The 17903-nt window shown below is 44.8% G+C and overlaps 1 protein-coding gene across 3 annotated transcripts in view; it reads left to right on the top strand.

Annotated features, from left to right (window-relative positions):
* LOC135562782 (regulator of G-protein signaling 20-like) overlaps positions 1-17903 on the top strand; it is a 251854-nt gene that overhangs the window by 13728 nt on the left and 220223 nt on the right. For all 3 annotated transcript variants that reach the window (XM_065005127.1, XM_065005126.1, XM_065005124.1), the window contains exon 2: positions 15867-15980. In XM_065005127.1, the coding sequence (XP_064861199.1) occupies positions 15966-15980 (15 nt within the window). In that variant the 5' untranslated portion in view covers positions 15867-15965. The remainder of the gene's footprint in view (positions 1-15866; positions 15981-17903) is intronic.

Here is a 17903-nt window from a genome sequence, read left to right as displayed (position 1 = left end):
CCCTTTAACCTCACCCTCCACATCAGGTCTGATCCCTTTAACCTCACCCTCCACATCAGGTCTGATCCCTTTAACCTCACCCTCCACATCAGGTCTGATCCCTTTAACCTCACCCTCCACATCAGGTCTGATCCCTTTAGCCTCACCCGCCACATCAGGTCTGATCCCTACCCGATATCCGACATCAGGATGGACGGTTGGGTTGTTGGTAATTACCCAAACATGGGTTAATTTCAACCATCAGTTTGGTATTTTGTTACTCTCATGCTGGGTTGACCTATCTGCTGGGTCATTTTTTAAATGTAATCCTTAGGTTATTTCCAGGAGGCGTGGCTTATTAGGGGGAATGACTTTCAGCTTGCTGTTAGTGGTCACCCGTGAGAGTAAATGTCATTCCTGTTAATTACATACTGCAAAATTCTAATGTTTTTCTTTGACACATTCTGTTATATTAATGTTATTTATTACATGCGGTAGTATAATAATTATAACACCTAATTGTAATCCAACAATGGGATTTACGTTGGCTTTTAGAGAACATATACAATTCTGGAACCACCGTTCAGCCTTACATGCCGACCGCTGGCTTCAACCAGCGTCTGCATAGCCAGGTGCTAAAATAAAACTTGGTTCTATTTGTGACGCTTGATGCGCTGCAAGTCCCGCCTCTCCCGTCTCCTCATTGGTTGTTAGGAGCATATACCCACGTGGGTGATTGAAAGATGAACTGAGGTCCACACTCCAGTCCAGTTGGTGGCGGTAATGCACCTTAAAGTTGGTTGCCAACCGCCATATGAAGTCCAAAGAAGAAGAAGACGAGGAGAGATTTTATCTGTGGATTTATTGTGAGAGTAGAGAACACATGATTTTGTGTGACTCAAAATGGATTGATATTCTACAAAGACCAGACTAAAAAAAAGGACCTTGTACATTTCGGGGTAAAAATAACAACCCAATGTTTATATCCCAGGACAAATGAGCTAGCAACAGCAAGTTGCTAGCTAAATGTCCACGAGTGTTTCATATGTGTTTTGCAGTGAATCTAGTTGGTTTGGAGTTATGTTTGATATTTCAACCTGCGTGTCCTGATCGTGTCTCGTGTAGATGGACAAATTCAACATGCGTGTCCTGATCGTGTCTCGTGTAGATGGAGAAATTCAACATGCGTGTCCTGATCGTGTCTCGTGTAGATGGACAAATTCAACATGTGTGTCCTGATCGTGTCTCGTGTAGATGGACAAATTCAACATGCGTGTCCTGATCGTGTCTCGTGTAGATGGACAAATTCAACATGCGTGTCCTGATCGTGTCTCGTGTCTGGTGTGGATGGACAAATTCAACATGCGTGTCCTGATCGTGTCTGGTGTGGATGGACAAATTCAACATGCGTGTCCTGATCGTGTCTGGTGTGGATGGACGAATTCAACATGCGTGTCCTGATCGTGTCTGGTGTGGATGGACAAATTCAACATGCGTGTCCTGATCGTGTCTGGTGTGGATGGACAAATTCAACATGCGTGTCCTGATCGTGTCTGGTGTGGATGGACGAATTCAACATGCGTGTCCTGATCGTGTCTGGTGTGGATGGACAAATTCAACATGCGTGTCCTGATCGTGTCTCGTGTCTGGTGTGGATGGACAAATTCAACATGCGTGTCCTGATCGTGTCTGGTGTGGATGGACGAATTCAACATGCGTGTCCTGATCGTGTCTGGTGAGGATGGACGAATTCAACATGCGTGTCCTGATCGTGTCTGGTGAGGATGGACAAATTCAACATGCGTGTCCTGATCGTGTCTCGTGTCTGGTGTGGATCGACGAATTCAACATGCGTGTCCTGATCGTGTCTCGTGTCTGGTGTGGATGGACGAATTCAACATGCGTGCGATGGAACACGTGGACACACCTGCGTTTCCCGGTGTAGTCAGCATGTTAGCATGTTAGCATGTTGTGATAACTACACAGCAGAATAGATGAACAGGAATGACGATTTCACAATTACCCAGCATCCAGCTTCAACAACCCAGCTTCAACAACCCAGCTTCAACAACCCAGCTTCAACAACCCAGCTTCAATAACCCAGCTTCAATAACCCAGCTTCAACAACCCAGCTTCAATAACCCAGCTTCAACAACCCAGCTTCAATAACCCAGCTTCAATAACCCAGCTTCAACAACCCAGCTTCAACAACCCAGCTTCAATAACCCAGCTTCAACAACCCAGCACCCAGCTTCAACAACCCAGCTTCAACAACCCAGCTTCAACAACCCAGCACCCAGCTTCAACAACCCAGCTTCAACAACCCATCTTCAACAACCCAGCTTCAACAACCCAGCTTCAACAACCCAGCTTCAACAACCCAGCTTCAACAACCCAGCTTCAACAACCCAGCTTCAACAACCCAGCTTCAACAACCCAGCTTCAATAAAGCTTCAAACCCAGCTTCAAGCTTCAACCCAGCTTCAACAACCCAGCTTCAACAACCCAGCACCTAGCTTCAACAACCCAGCTTCAACAACCCAGCTTCAACAACCCAGCTTCAATAACCCAGCTTCAATAACCCAGCACCTAGCTTCAACAACCCAGCTTCAACAACCCAGCTTCAACAACCCAGCTTCAGCTTCAACAACCCAGCTTCAACAACCCAGCTTCAACAACCCAGCTTCAACAACCCAGCTTCAACAACCCAGCTTCAACAACCCAGCTTCAACAACCCAGCTTCAACAACCCAGCTTCAACAACCCAGCTTCAACAACCCAGCTTCAACAACCCAGCACCTAGCTTCAACAACCCAGCTTCAACAACCCAGCTTCAACAACCCAGCTTCAACAACCCAGCTTCAATAACCCAGCTTCAACAACCCAGCTTCAACAACCCAGCTTCAACAACCCAGCTTCAACAACCCAGCTTCAATAACCCAGCTTCAACAACCCAGCTTCAACAACCCAGCTTCAACAACCCAGCTTCAATAACCCAGCTTCAACAACCCAGCTTCAACAAACAACCCAGCTTTCAACAAAGCTTCAATAACCCAGCTTCAACAACCCAGCTTCAACAACCCAGCTTCAATAACCCAGCTTCAACCCAGCTTCAATAACCCAGCTTCAACAACCCAGCTTCAATAACCCAGCTTCAACCCAGCTTCAACAACCCAGCTTCAACAACCCAGCTTCAATAACCCAGCTTCAACAACCCAGCTTCAACAACCCAGCTTCAACAACCCAGCTTCAACAACCCAGCTTCAATAACCCAGCTTCAATAACCCAGCACCCAGCTTCAACAACCCAGCTTCAATAACCCAGCTTCAACAACCCAGCACCCAGCTTCAACAACCCAGCTTCAACAACCCAGCTTCAACAACCCAGCTTCAACAACCCAGCTTCAATAACCCAGCTTCAACAACCCAGCTTCAACAACCCAGCACCCAGCTTCAACAAAGCTTCAATAACCCAGCTTCAACAACAACCCAGCTTCAACAACCCAGCTTCAACAACCCAGCTTCAACAACCCAGCTTCAACAAAGCTTCAACAACCCAGCTTCACCCAGCTTCAACAACCAGCTTCAACAACCCAGCACAACCCAGCTTCAACAACCCAGCTTCAACAACCCAGCTTCAACAACCCAGCTTCAATAACCCAGCTTCAACAACCAGCTTCAATAACCCAGCTTCAACAACAACCCAGCTTCAACAAAGCTTCAACAGCTTCAACAACCCAGCTTCAACAACCTAGCTTCAACAACCCAGCTTCAACAACCCAGCTTCAATAACCCAGCTTCAACAACCCAGCTTCAATAACCCAGCTTCAACAACCCAGCTTCAACAACCCAGCTTCAACAATAACCCAGCTTCAACAACCCAGCTTAAGCTTCAACCCAGCTTCAACAACCCAGCTTCAACAACCCAGCTTCACAACCCAGCAGCTTCAATAACCCAGCTTCAACAACCCAGCTTCAACAACCCAGCTTCAATAACCCAGCTTCAACAACCCAGCTTCAACAACCCAGCTTCAACAACCCAGCTTCAATAACCCAGCTTCAACAACCCAGCTTCAACAACCCAGCTTCAACAACCCAGCTTCAACAACCCAGCTTCAATAACCCAGCTTCAACAACCCAGCTTCAACAACCCAGCTTTAACAACCCAGCTTCAACAGCCTATCTTCAACAACCCAGCTTCAATAACCCAGCTTCAACAACCCAGCTTCAATAACCCAGCACCCAGCTTCAACAACCCAGCTTCAACAACCCAGCTTCAACAACCCAGCTTCAACAACCCAGCTTCAACAACCCAGCTTCAACAACCCAGCTTCAACAACCCAGCTTCAACAACCCAGCTTCAATAACCCAGCTTCAACAACCCAGCTTCAACAACCCAGCTTCAACAACCCAGCTTCAACAACCCAGCTTCAACAACCCAGCTTCAACAACCCAGCTTCAACAACCCAGCTTCAATAACCCAGCTTCAACAACCCAGCTTCAACAAGCCCAAGCTTCAACAACCCAGCTTCAACAACCCAGCTTCAATACCCCAGCAGCTTCAATAACCCAGCTTCAACAACCCAGCTTCAACAACCCAGCTTCAACAACCCAGCTTCAACACCCAGCTTCAACAACCCAGCTTCAACAACCCAGCTTCAACAACCCAGCTTCAACAACCCAGCTTCAATAACCCAGCTTCAACAACCAACAACCCAGCTTCAATAACCCAGCTTCAACAACCCAGCTTCAACAACCCAGCTTCAACAACCCAACTTCAACAACCCAGCTTCAACAACCCAGCTTCAACAACCCAGCTTCAATAACCCAGCTTCAACAACCCAGCTTCAACAACCCAGCTTCAATAACCCAAGAACCCAGCTTCAACAACCCAGCTTCAATAACCCAGCTTCAACAACCCAGCTTCAACAACCCAGCTTCAACAACCCAACTTCAACAACCCAGCTTAATAACCCAGCTTCAATAACCCAGCTTCAATAACCCAGCTTCAACAACCCAGCTTCAACAACCCTTCAACAACCCAGCTTCAACAACCCAGCTTCAATAACCCAAGAACCCAGCTTCAACAACCCAGCTTCAATAACCCATCTTCAATAACCCAGCTTCAACAACCCAGCTTCAACAACCCAGCTTCAACAACCCAGCTTCAACAACCCAGCTTCAACAACCCAGCTTCAACAACCCAGCTTCAACAACCCAGCTTCAATAACCCAGCTTCAACAACCCAGCTTCAACAACCCAGCTTCAATAACCCAGCTTCAACAACCCAGCTTCAACAACCTTCAGCTTCAACAACCCAGCTTCTTCAACAACCCAGCTTCAGCAACCCAGCTTCAACAACCCATAACCCAGCAACCCAGCTTCAACAACCCAACCCAGCTTCAATAACCCAGCTTCAACAACCCAGCTTCAATAACCCAGCTTCAACAACCCAGCTTCAACAACCCAGCTTCAACAACCCAGCTTCAACAACCCAGCACCCAGCTTCAACAACCCAGCTTCAACAACCCAGCTTCAACAACCCAGCTTCAACAACCCAGCTTCAACAACCCAGCTTCAACAACCCAGCACCCAGCTTCAATAACCCAGCTTCAACAACCCAGCTTCAACAACCCAGCTTCAACAACCCAGCACCCAGCTTCAATAACCCAGCTTCAACAACCCAGCTTCAACAACCCAGCTTCAATAACCCAGCTTCAACAACCCAGCTTCAACAACCCAGCTTCAACAACCCAGCTTCAACAACCCAGCTTCAATAACCCAGCTTCAACAACCCAGCTTCAACAACCCAGCTTCAACAACCCAGCTTCAACAACCCAGCTTCAATACCCCAGCACCTAGCTTCAATAACCCAGCACCCAGCTTCAATACCCCAGCACCCAGCTTCAACAACCCAGCTTCAACAACCCAGCTTCAACAACCCAGCTTCAACAACCCAGCTTCAACAACCCAGCTTCAACAACCCAGCTTCAACAACCCAGCTTCAATAACCCAGCTTCAACAACCCAGCTTCAATACCCCAGCACCCAGCTTCAATAACCCAGCATTTTAAGTGAATTGATTTGTCTGCATGTCTATGTTGGATAAAAGTAAGTCATGCCATGAATTGGTTGGCAATTAGCCTAGTGGGTTAAGAGGGTTGGGCCAGTAATCAAATCACATAAAATGTTATTGGTCACATACAAGTACACATGGTTAGCAGGTGTTATTGCAAGTGTAGCGCAATTCTTGTGCTTCTAGTTCCGACAGTGCAGCAATATCTAACATGTAATCTAACAATTCCACCTTAAGATATAAGCTGTTTTTCAGTCTCTCGGCCCCAGCTTCGATCCACCTGTTCAGACCTTGCCTTCTGGATGGTAACAGGGTGAACGGGCCGTGGTTTGAGTGATCTTTTTGGCCTTCCTGTGAAATCGGGTGCTGTCGATGTTCTGGAAGGCAGGTAGTTTGCCACCGGTGATGCGTTGTGCAGACCGCACCACCCTCTGGTGGTGTGGCCGGTGCAGTTCGCCGTACCGGACGGCGATACAGCCCAACAGGATGCTCTCAATTGTGCATATGTAAAAGTTTGTGAGGGTTTTAGGTGACAAGCCAAATTTCTTCAGCCTCCTGAGGTTAAAGAGGCGCTGTTGCGCCTTCTTCACCACACTGTCTGTGTGGGTAGACAATTTCACTAACTGAAAGGTTCCTGGTTAAAATCCCTGAACGGACTAAGTAAAAAAGATGTCAATGTGCCCTTGAGCCAGGCACTGAACCCTAATTGCTACTGTAAGTAACTCTGGATAATAATGTCTGCTAAATGGTCAAATGGAATGAAGAACTATAGGCACAATGCAACACGGTACATTGACAACTCAAATCACAAACTACCAGCCGCACAGATTTAAACTTGATATGGTCTGCGTATGGTTTAAATGAACGAAAGCCTGAATTAATGCAATAATTAACGGAGTTATTGTAAACAGATACCTGCTTGCACTTTTGCAGGCTGTGTATCCATTCTACCGGGTTGTTGTTTTCCTTGTCCACAATGACTCCAAAATCCTTCCAAACTGGGAATTTCTACAGCCTAGTGGTTAGAGTGTAGAGGTGGCAGGTAGTCTAGTGGTTAGAGAGTAGAGGAGGCAGGTAGCTTAGTGGTTAGAGAGTAGAGGCGGCAGGTAGCCTAGTGGTTAGAGTGTAGAGGTGGCAGGTAGCCTAGTGTTTAGAGTGTAGAGGTGGCAGGTAGCCTAGTGGTTAGAGTGTAGAGGTGGCAGGTAGCCTAGTGGTTAGAGTGTAGAGGCGGCAGGTGGCCTAGTGGTTAGAGTGTAGAGGTGGCAGGTAGCCTAGTGGTTAGAGTGTAGAGGCGGCAGTTAGCCTAGTGGTTAGAGTGTATGGGCGGCAGGTAGCCTAGTGGTTAGAGTGTAGGGGTGGAAGGTAGCCTAGTGGTTAGAGTGTAGAGGTGGCAGGTAGTCTAGTGGTTAGAGTGTAGAGGTGGCAGGTGGCCTAGTGGTTAGAGTGTAGAGGTGGCAGGTAGTCTAGTGGTTAGAGTGTAGAGGAGGCAGGTAGCCTAGTGGTTAGAGTGTAGAGGTGGCAGGTGGCCTAGTGGTTAGAGTGTAGAGGTGGCAGGTAGCCTAGTGATTAGAGTGTAGAAGTGGCAGGTAGCCTAGTGGTTAGAGTGTAGAGGTGGCAGGTAGCCTAGTGGTTACCACATTTATATGGGACGTATAAATTCACTCACATTTATGAGACGTCATGCTCTCTCCCTCCGTGTAAAGAAATTCAACTGCAACCACAACACGCACACACTACACACACACACACAACACGCGCACACTACACACACCCAGGGAAGCGAGAGGCTGGACAGACAGCAGACTGTCAAACCAGCAGTGTTTCCCCCTGTCATCGCTCACTTTGTGACTGACAAACGCCTGTCCTCCTATCAATATATCGCTAGAAGATGCATATTGTTCATTCTAGCGGAAGGAAGGTATTTTTTAAATGTTTTATCTGACTAGCGAACTGAAAAGTTGCCTAGTTCATTTTAAGTGGAAAAAGGAGTCTGTGATCAGCTATTCAGGCGACACCTCGTAGCCGAATGCACTGTTTCCCAGTGCGACCCCATGAGGGGTCACCTGATTTTGAAAATGAAGTCAGGGGAGAAAATCTCAACTACAATTTTTTATTTATTTTTTATATATATATATGGGGTTGATTGAAATAACCAGGATTACGTCAGTAACCTCAGGTATCCTCTAGATACGGTTGTATTAAACAAAGCAGATTCTGTTTTCTTCCTACAAATGTGCCTCTATCTTTTGAACTGTGTGAACTATAAAATATTATGACCCCCATCACTGAATGATAAAGACTCTCAGGGGACGTGTTTCCCTCTGAATTACCCACAAGGCGCACAACAGTCATTAGAACAGAGTGGACAAGAAAAGTAACAATCAATTAAGATTGAAATACTGTCAAAAGTACTGTCAGACTGATTTATAATAGACTGTCATAGCCCCAATTTTAAAAAACGTCAACATTGGCCTTTGATTAATAAATCACATTTTTGTATCAAAATGGGGCCTAATGTTATTTGCAACACAATTCAACACAACAAGCTCCTGTGTTTGTAAAAAGTAAAAAATATTACCTTGATTTTAAAACATTTCCGACTGCGAACCGACCCGCGGGTTAGAATAATTTTTTTCATTCCTCCCGCCTGCTGATATTTTTTGATGGGTCAATCGACCCGATGTAGGACTCTAGCTTAGAATTATTTTTTTTTTTTAATGAAAACTATAGCTGACAAGTTGAATGTGATAAGAAGAAAAAAATCCCATTTATGAAGATAATGCTTTTTACATATTCATTGATGGAAATACCTAATGACCGTTATGCTTATCAATCTATAGGATCATTTGCAGTGGAATTCAGTGGAATTAAATTGACGCATGTTTATTTTTGTTAGTCATCATGTTTATCACACGCGCTCAGCTGACATATACGGAGCCTGTGAGCAGAAAACTGTCAGACTTCGTACGAGAGTTGCTGCTACAGCTTCTCAAACAGCTCACTCGTTGCTGCTACAGCTTCTCAAACAGCTCACTCGTTGCTGCTACAGCTTCTCAAACAGCTCACTCGTTGCTGCTACAGCTTCTCAAACAGCTCACTCGTTGCTGCTACAGCTTCTCAAACAGCTCATTTGTTGCTGCTACAGCTTCTCAAACAGCTCATTCGTTGCTGCTACAGCTTCTCAAACAGCTCATTCGTTGCTGCTGAAAGCGATTTTTAGAAGCCCAATCATTGCGTCATTACTCTTCTAAATTCAATCGCATGTTAAAAACTGTTTTGATGGCCACGATTTTAAAAAAGGGCTACTATTTTTATTTCTCAACTGGTAATTGAAGTTTGCTTCCCATTCGCCATTCAACTGCACGTAGGGAACGGTAGGCAGTTTTTCAGTGTGTCACACATCACTTTGCAACGAGCTGGAGACAGTTTTGCCTTTTGAAAACAAATACTTAATTTCTTTAAACCTGAATGCTGGAGACAGTTTTGCATTTTGAAAACAAATACTTAAATACTCAAATACTTAATTTCTTTAAACCTGAATGCTTTACTTCATTATGAGTCTTACCTTGTGTAACAGTTTTGCTTTCGTCTCTCTCCTCGCCCCTACCCGGGCTCGAACCAGAAACCCTCTGCACACATCAACAACTGACACTCGCGAAGCATCAGTTACCTATCGCTCGACAAATGCCGCGACTCTTGCTGAGCAAAGGGAAACAACTACTTCAAGTCTCAGAGCGAGTGACGTCACTGATTGAATTTTATAAAGACGCCATATGCCACCCCGCTAACTAGTAGCCATTTCATAAAGGTTACACTGCCATTAGAACTAGCTAGCCATTTCTTATAAAGACTGTTACACTCCGCTAACTAGCTAGCCATTTCACACCTGTTGTCTTATAAAAGCTAGCCATTTAGAACCAGTTACTGTTGTCTTCAATGTCAAATGCCATTAGAAACGTGGAGGCAATTATTTTATAAAGACTGTCCATATGCCATTAGAACCAGTAGCCTGTTGTCTTATAAAGACTGTCCATATGCCATTAGAACCAGTAGCCTGTTGTCTTATAAAGACTGTCCATATGCCATTAGAACTAGTAGCCTAGTGTCTTATAAAGACTGTCCATATGCCATTAGAACCAGTAGCCTGTTGTCTTATAAAGACTGTCCATATGCCATTAGAACCAGTAGCCTGTTGTCTTATAAAGACTGTCCATATGCCATTAGAACCAGTAGCCTGTTGTCTTATAAAGACTGTCCATATGCCATTAGAACCAGTAGCCTATGTCCTTCATGTTCTAGTGGTTTTCAACTTTATTTCATTGTCCAGAAGCTAAAGGCATAATCCTAGTCATATTAGCATCCCATGCTAGTTGTTGCATCTTTACTCGTCCCCCCCCCCCCCGCGAATGAAAGGCACGCTGTTTGAAACAGAGGTAGGCTACTCTGAATGACAATGATAACTAAATCCACCATCATGTACAGAATGTAATAATGGACCTAGTCTTTATGTCCGATATATTAGGCTAAGGGACCAGATAAACACAGAGGGTTCAAATGGAACCGATTTCTGTTGTGGTGCGTTAACATGTGAACGGGATACTCGAGGAGTCTGCTACACTCCACAGCAGCTGAAGGCTTGGACACTAAGTCGCTGCTGATTCATTCTCTGCATTGTGCCTACGTTCTATTCCACACACCATGGTGTCCACGTACCGTATTTCTACCCTAATAGTACTATTCATGTATAACTTTCCTAGGCTGTAGTCTTTGCCACATGACTTATGTAGGCCTAGGCTATGTCGTCTACAGGGGGAATGATGATCGCCTGTCCCTCATAGCCACTCATAACCTGTCCCTAAAGCTCTTCTGGGCGGCAGGTAGCCGAGCGATTGGAACTTTGGGTCAATAGCCGAAAGGTCACTGGTTTGAATACCCGAGCCTCCGTCGAAGGGTCCTTGACCAAAGCACTTTTAACCCTAATTAACCGCGTGCGTGCTGCACTACCATGGCTGACCTTGTATAAAACAACATATTTCACGGCACCTATCCGGTGTATGTGACAATAAAACACTTTATTTTCTTTTTTTGTTGGATAAACTGTGGAATTCACGAGACGTGTATAAATATAATATTGTCTTTGCGAATATCAGATGTCAGGGAACTGAGCCGAGTGCGGAGCTGTCCGGTGATAAAGTCTTTGATCCTACTTTCTCGGGCACAGCCAGCGCCGGCCGAGCTGCATTACCTACGGTGGGGCTGAATAATATAGGCCCTTTGCTATGGTTTCATACTCGCACTTTTCAAACCCATATTGACAAATATTTCACGTGATTTGTGTTTTGTAGGCTACTTTGTACATCATTTCTCTATATGCACTACATAATTGATACGGCGTATACCTCCACTACACTACTGTGTTATGCGTCGGTGGGGATTAACAAGTCAGTATACTAAACAAAGTGGGTATAACCTCCACTACACCACTGCCCGACATATTAAGTGAAAATGTGTGCAATCATATTGCATAAATTAACACGTAACAAAGGATAAATGTGACCCCCCAAAAAACACAACACATTTCCCTTGACAAACAAGCCGTTATTATTGTCAAATAGGCAGTGCAAGTGCGCATGTCTATCACCTACATAGTCAGAGAGAGAGAGAGAGATTCTACAGCAGCAGACAATAGAATTGATACCATTTTGAAAAATGATAATGTCACAAGATACGGATAATGGGTGAAGTGTTCAGTCCGACAGTCCAACCTCGTGAAAGAAACAACATATTATCGGATCAGATCGGATCGAACACTCCCACTCAAAGGAGGCTTTGGGTGGATTCATTATGGTCAGCGCATCGGCCGGATTGACACCTTGCTCTGGACTGAATTGGAATGTGCGCAAACAGTTTATTGCGCAAAGAGGCAAGGAAGAATAGGAAGTCATGAAAGTGTTTTCATTAAGTCCAAAAGTGCATACTCTTTTTTTGCCATATGAAAACAGCCACATACGAACTCTTTAGGCCTGTATATTAAACTGTATGGCGGTATTGACATGAATAACTTTGAATAAGGAAACTCTACTGGAGGCATTCAGGCGTAAAAATATATACATACTGTAATACAACGGCGGGTATGAAAACAATAGCTCACTTTAAATTGACAAACATAAACCTGGCCTACCAAGGCAGGCATGAAATCATCATGCATAGCTTAATATCATAGTGGGTAGTTCACATTGAGTACGATTACATGTACACAGTAATGCGATTATTGTGGTTTAAATAGTCAGATTAATACAATCGTTTGATTAAAACGTTTTCGTGCTTTGCAGGAAGAACGATTTCCCGTATAATCCTGTTTCCATGGACGACGACATGAGTAACTGTTTACAGCATCTGAAATCAGGTTACCTGATGGTATTCTGATAAATGTAGAACATCTAAATAAACGGAAGCATACTTGAGTCTGACTTCGGACATATACATATTGTACGTGAAAACTACTTCTAAAACACATACAATAGAGTTGTTCCCAACTCCCCTCACTCGCGCTAAAAAAGGAGGCACCCTCGGCTGGTGCTGGCACATGCGCAGATCAAATACACCGCTGAAATGTGGTACCATATAACCAATTGGATTTCTGGAACATCCTACAGCATTTTTATTTATTTTTTTTTTACATTTCTGATTAGTCCGGAGACAATACAAACAACAAATACAAGTTATTTAGTTAATTTGTTATCCAGTTTGTGTTAACGGTGTTAAACATGGCAGGGTCTCTGCCCGGCCTGGCCCAGCCATGGTTTCGCCTCTTGTCTGTCACATGAATTGTATTGTATTGTATTTGAGTGCGCTTTTTACAACAGTAGTTTCTCGATAATTGTATTATGGAACGAGCGTTCATATGTAGCCTTGTGTGCCTTGCTATACTTCGAATGTATAGAAATAATACTTTATCAACATTTTAAATCTAGACGTTCTGATCTGTTGCATCAGCCTGATTGCTTTTAAAGTTTTTTTTTCTTTCTGTTGCCTAGTCTTCTGGTTGTATGACTGGGGGGGGGGGTATCTTCCCACAACTGTACCACAGTCTGTTTGGGATAGGCTATTTCTTTCTCGTACAGAACGACAAGCCTACCAATAGAATAGGTCAACGTTTGTACTATGGGGGATAGTAGATTGACTGCCACATTTAAATAGCCTATTTCAATCTAACATCGTCAAAGTGCGCATAAGAATTCGGTAAGAAGGACCGCGTGCGGTTTGCATCCTCGAGTTACATGTTATGTTCAGATGAATTACCTTCATATCTAAATGTGATTTTCTGTCATTCGGAGCAACGTGGGTGGACGACCCTAATCAGGTTTTCTGTCATTCGGAGCAACGTGGGTGGACGACCCTAATCAGGTTTTCTGTCATTCGGAGCAACGTGGGTGGACGACCCTAATCAGGTTTTCTGTCATTCGGAGCAACGTGGGTGGACGACCCTAATCAGGTTTTCTGTCATTCGGAGCAACGTGGGTGGACGACCCTAATCAGGTTTTCTGTCATTCGGAGCAACGTGGGTGGACGACCCTAATCAGGTTTTCTGTCATTCGGAGCAACGTGGGTGGACGACCCTAATCAGGTTTTCTGTCATTCGGAGCAACGTGGGTGGACGACCCTAATCAGGTTTTCTGTCATTCGGAGCAACGTGGGTGGACGACCCTAATCAGGTTTTCTGTCATTCGGAGCAACGTGGGTGGACGACCCTAATCAGGTTATGCACTCTATGTATATGGGTCTGGTAAATTAGTTTTTTTTTTTAAAGGTCGTTAACTTACAATGCTACCGTCATATGTGGATAAGAGCGTCTGCTAAATGACTTAAATGTAAATGTAAATGTATATGTCCAGCGCCACATTTTCCTAATGGACACCAGGGAACTTGAAGCTCTCAACCTGCTCTACTACTGCCCCGTCGATGAGACAGGGGGCATGGTCGGTCCTCCTTTTTCTGTAGTCCACAATCATCTATTTTGTCTTGATCACATTGAGGGAGAGGTTGTTGTCCTGGCACCACACTGCCAGGTCTCTGACCTCCTTATAGGCTGACTCATCGTTGTCGGTGATCAGGCCTATCACTTTTGTCGGAAAACTTAATGATGGTGTTGGAGTCGTGCCTGGCCATGCAGTCACGAGTGAACGGGGAGTACAGGAGGGGACTGAGCATGCACCCCTGAGGGGCCCCCGTGTTGAGTATCAGCGTGGTGGATGTGTTGTTACCTACCCTTACAACCCTTCAGGAAGTCCAGGATCCAGTTGCAGAGGAAGGTGTTTAGTCCCAGGGTCCTTAGCTTAGTGATGAGCTTTGAGGGCACTACGATGTTGAACGCTGAGCTGTTGTCAATGAACAGCATTCTCATATAGGTGTTCCCTTTGTCCAGGTGGGAATGGGCAGTGAGGAGTGAGATTACGTCAACTGTGGATCTGTTGGGGCGGTATGCAAATTGGAGTGGGCCTAGAGTTTCTGGGATAATGGTGTTGATGTGAGCCATGGACAGCCTTTCAAAGCACTTCATGGCTACAGACGTGAGTGCTACAGGTCGGTGGTCATTTAGGCAGGTTACTTTAGAGTTCTTGGGCACAGGGACTATGTTGGTATTACAGACTCGGACAGGGACAGGTTAAAAATGTCAGTGAAGACACTTGCCAGTTGGTCAGCGCATGCTCGCAGTACACATCCTCCCTGCAGCCTTGTGAATGTTGACCTGTTTAAAGGTCTTACTCAATTACTCCAACCCTCTAGCCCAACCCTCTAAGCCCAACCCTCTAACCCAACCCTCCAACCTCTAACCCAACCCTCTAACCCAACCCTCTAACCCAACCCTCTAACCCAACCCCCTAACCCTCCAATCCTCTAACCCAACCCTCTAACCAAACCCTCTAACCCAACCCTCTAACCCAACCCTCCACCCCTCTAACCCAACCCTCTAACCCAACCCCCTAACCCAACCCTCCACCCCTCTAACCCAACCCTCTAACCCAACCCTCCAACCCTGTAACCCAACCATCCAACCCTCTAACCCAACCTCTAACCTCTAACCCTCTAACCCAACCCTCCTAACCCTCTAACCCAACCCTCTAACCCCTAACCCTCTATCCCAACCCTAACTCCAACCCCTAACCCTAACCCTCTAACCCAACCCTCCAACCCCCTCTAACCCTCTAACCCAACCCTCTAACCCAACCCTCTAACCTCTAACCCAACCCCAACCCTCTAACCCAACCCCTAACCCTCTAACCCAACCCTCTAACCCTCTAACCCAACCCTCTAACCCCTAACCCAACCCCTAACCCTCTAACCCCTCTAACCAAACCCCTAACCCTCTAACCCAACCCTCCAACCCTCTAACCCAACCCTCTAACCTCTAACCCTAACCTCTAACCCAACCCTCCAACCCTCTAACCCAACCCCTAACCCTCTAACCCAACCCCAACCCTAACCCAACCCTCTAACCCAACCCTCCAACCCTCTAACCCAACCCCCTAACCCTCTAACCCAACTCTCTAACCAAACCCCCTAACCCTCTAACCCTCTAACCCAACCCTCCAACCCTCTAACCCAACCCCCCAACCCTCTAACCCAACCCTCTAACCCAACCCTCTTATAAAGATGGCTGTTTATAAGACAGTTATATGCAGTATAAACATGGCTCATCCCTCTTATCCACGTTTTCCTTTTTCTCTCTCTTCCTCTGTTTACGTGTGTGTGTGTGTGTGTGTGTGTGTGTGTGTGTGTGTGTGTGTGTGTGTGCATCTGTCTGCACTTGAAGGAGAGGTCCGTGGCCAAAGAGGGGATGACATGCATGTTCCGAGGCTGTTGACATCGCTGAGGATTAGAAGACCAATAGGCTGCCAAGAGCTGTCAAGCCATGATGGACATACTGGTAACTTAACCTTAATTCAATCTCTCTCTCTCTCTCTCTCTCTTTCTCAATTCAATCCTCTCTCTCTCTCTTTTTCAATTCTCTCTCTCCCTCTCTCTCTTTTTCAATTCTCTCTCTCTCTCTCTCTCTTTTTTTCAATTCTCTCTCTATCTTTCAATTATCTCTCTCTCTCTCACTCTCACTCTCTCTCTCTCTCTCTTTGTGTGTCTCTGTCTTTCTCTCAGTGTTGTGCTGTTCTCTGAGTGTTGTATCTACTGTTGTGCTTGGTGTACCAACTTTACAGAACAAAAACGTTTTCACTCCTGAAGTGATAACTGGTGTAACACCATGATGTTCATGTCAGGGTTAGTTCTGCTGTTTGTTCACCGGCAATCGCTAATAACCGGCTGACTTTTACGTGATATAGTGAAAATCTGAGAACCGCACCCAACCCTAACCCGCAAATGCACTATAGGCTACAGTTAAATTTTTGTTATTTGTTAAATTTTTATTTAACTAGGCATGTCAGTTAAGAATGAATTATTATTTAGAATGAACCCGGATGACGCTGGGCCAATTGTGCGCCGCCCTATGGGACTCCCAATCACGGCCAGATGTGATGCAGCCTGATACAGAATACAGAACGATTTGTTTTGACAGGGGGCCCAGGATTTTGTTTTGCCTCATTTATATATGTTTCTGCATATACTTTTCAACATTTCTGATATGCTATTTGTTTGTCAACAGAAATATAATTAGATCCATGCAGCTTCTCTTCAGTCACTATATGTTTCCCTAGAAGACAAAACAAACCATTGCTCAACAGAATGATGTCCCTAAATGGATAGAATGAATGATGTCATAAATGGGATAGAATGAATGATGTCATAAATGGGATAGAATGAATGATGTCATAAACGGATAGAATGAATGATGTCATAAACGGATAGAATGAATGATGTCATAAACGGATAGAATGAATGATGTCATAAACGGATAGAATGAATGATGTCCCTAAATGGATAGAATGAATGATGTCATAAATGGGATAGAATGAATGATGTCATAAACGGATAGAATGAATGATGTCATAAATGTGTTTCTGATAACATTTCAGTTCAGGTTCGATGCATATTTGATGTGGTTGAAGTATTATCTGCCTTCATTATGTTTTCATGATGAAGACGGCACCTCTACAGATCGTATCTAACTGCCCGTTGCATTCTCTCCAAGATACGTCAAACAAATACATCATATTTCTCCATTCCTGTTCCCATGTCCAAATTTAGCCTACATTTAGTGTATAATTTTACTGCAATAAATACTTGATTCTGCAGGAGTTATTATTAATTAATAAAGGCTATTAGCCCTATTCGCACGGGACTAGTATTACTGGAGAACTTTGGTTATGCACTTATTACCTCAGAATGTCCGTTATTCCAGAGGACGATTCGGATGGTAAAGTTTTTTTCTTTCAAAACTGCCCCCTGTACTTCCTTATATATTTTTTGTTTAAATGTGTATAAATTGACAGTTATGACGGAAGCCTGGAGTTGTTTTTTCTAGGTGTGAAGATATTTCCGCCTGTCCTGAAGATAACAGGCTACGCTGATAACTCGAGCTTGGTTCAGAAGTTTCTAAACCATACCAAACCATCTTTTGGTATAGTGTCGCCGTAATATCTGAATTGAAGAAGTGTGATCATAATCATTAGGATATCTTTTGGGCGATCCGCAGTACGTCCTAAATGCCCCTCAGCCTTCAGGTGTGTTAGCTAAACAATTCACTTGCACTTGAGATGCATTTTAAGGCCATGGATGAGAAAGTGAACTTGTTCTAAACGTTGACGTGCTGTTGTGTGCTGTTGCTTTGCCATCTGTTAACAGCGAGGGTTGCATTAAATTGGCGCAATATATTTTTTTAAATTATACATTTGGCGATGTT

This window comes from Oncorhynchus nerka, linkage group LG20 (genome assembly GCF_034236695.1).
Source record: "Oncorhynchus nerka isolate Pitt River linkage group LG20, Oner_Uvic_2.0, whole genome shotgun sequence".
In the NCBI taxonomy this organism is placed as follows: Eukaryota; Metazoa; Chordata; class Actinopteri; order Salmoniformes; family Salmonidae; genus Oncorhynchus; species Oncorhynchus nerka.
This window is presented reverse-complemented; position numbering and strand designations above follow the sequence as displayed.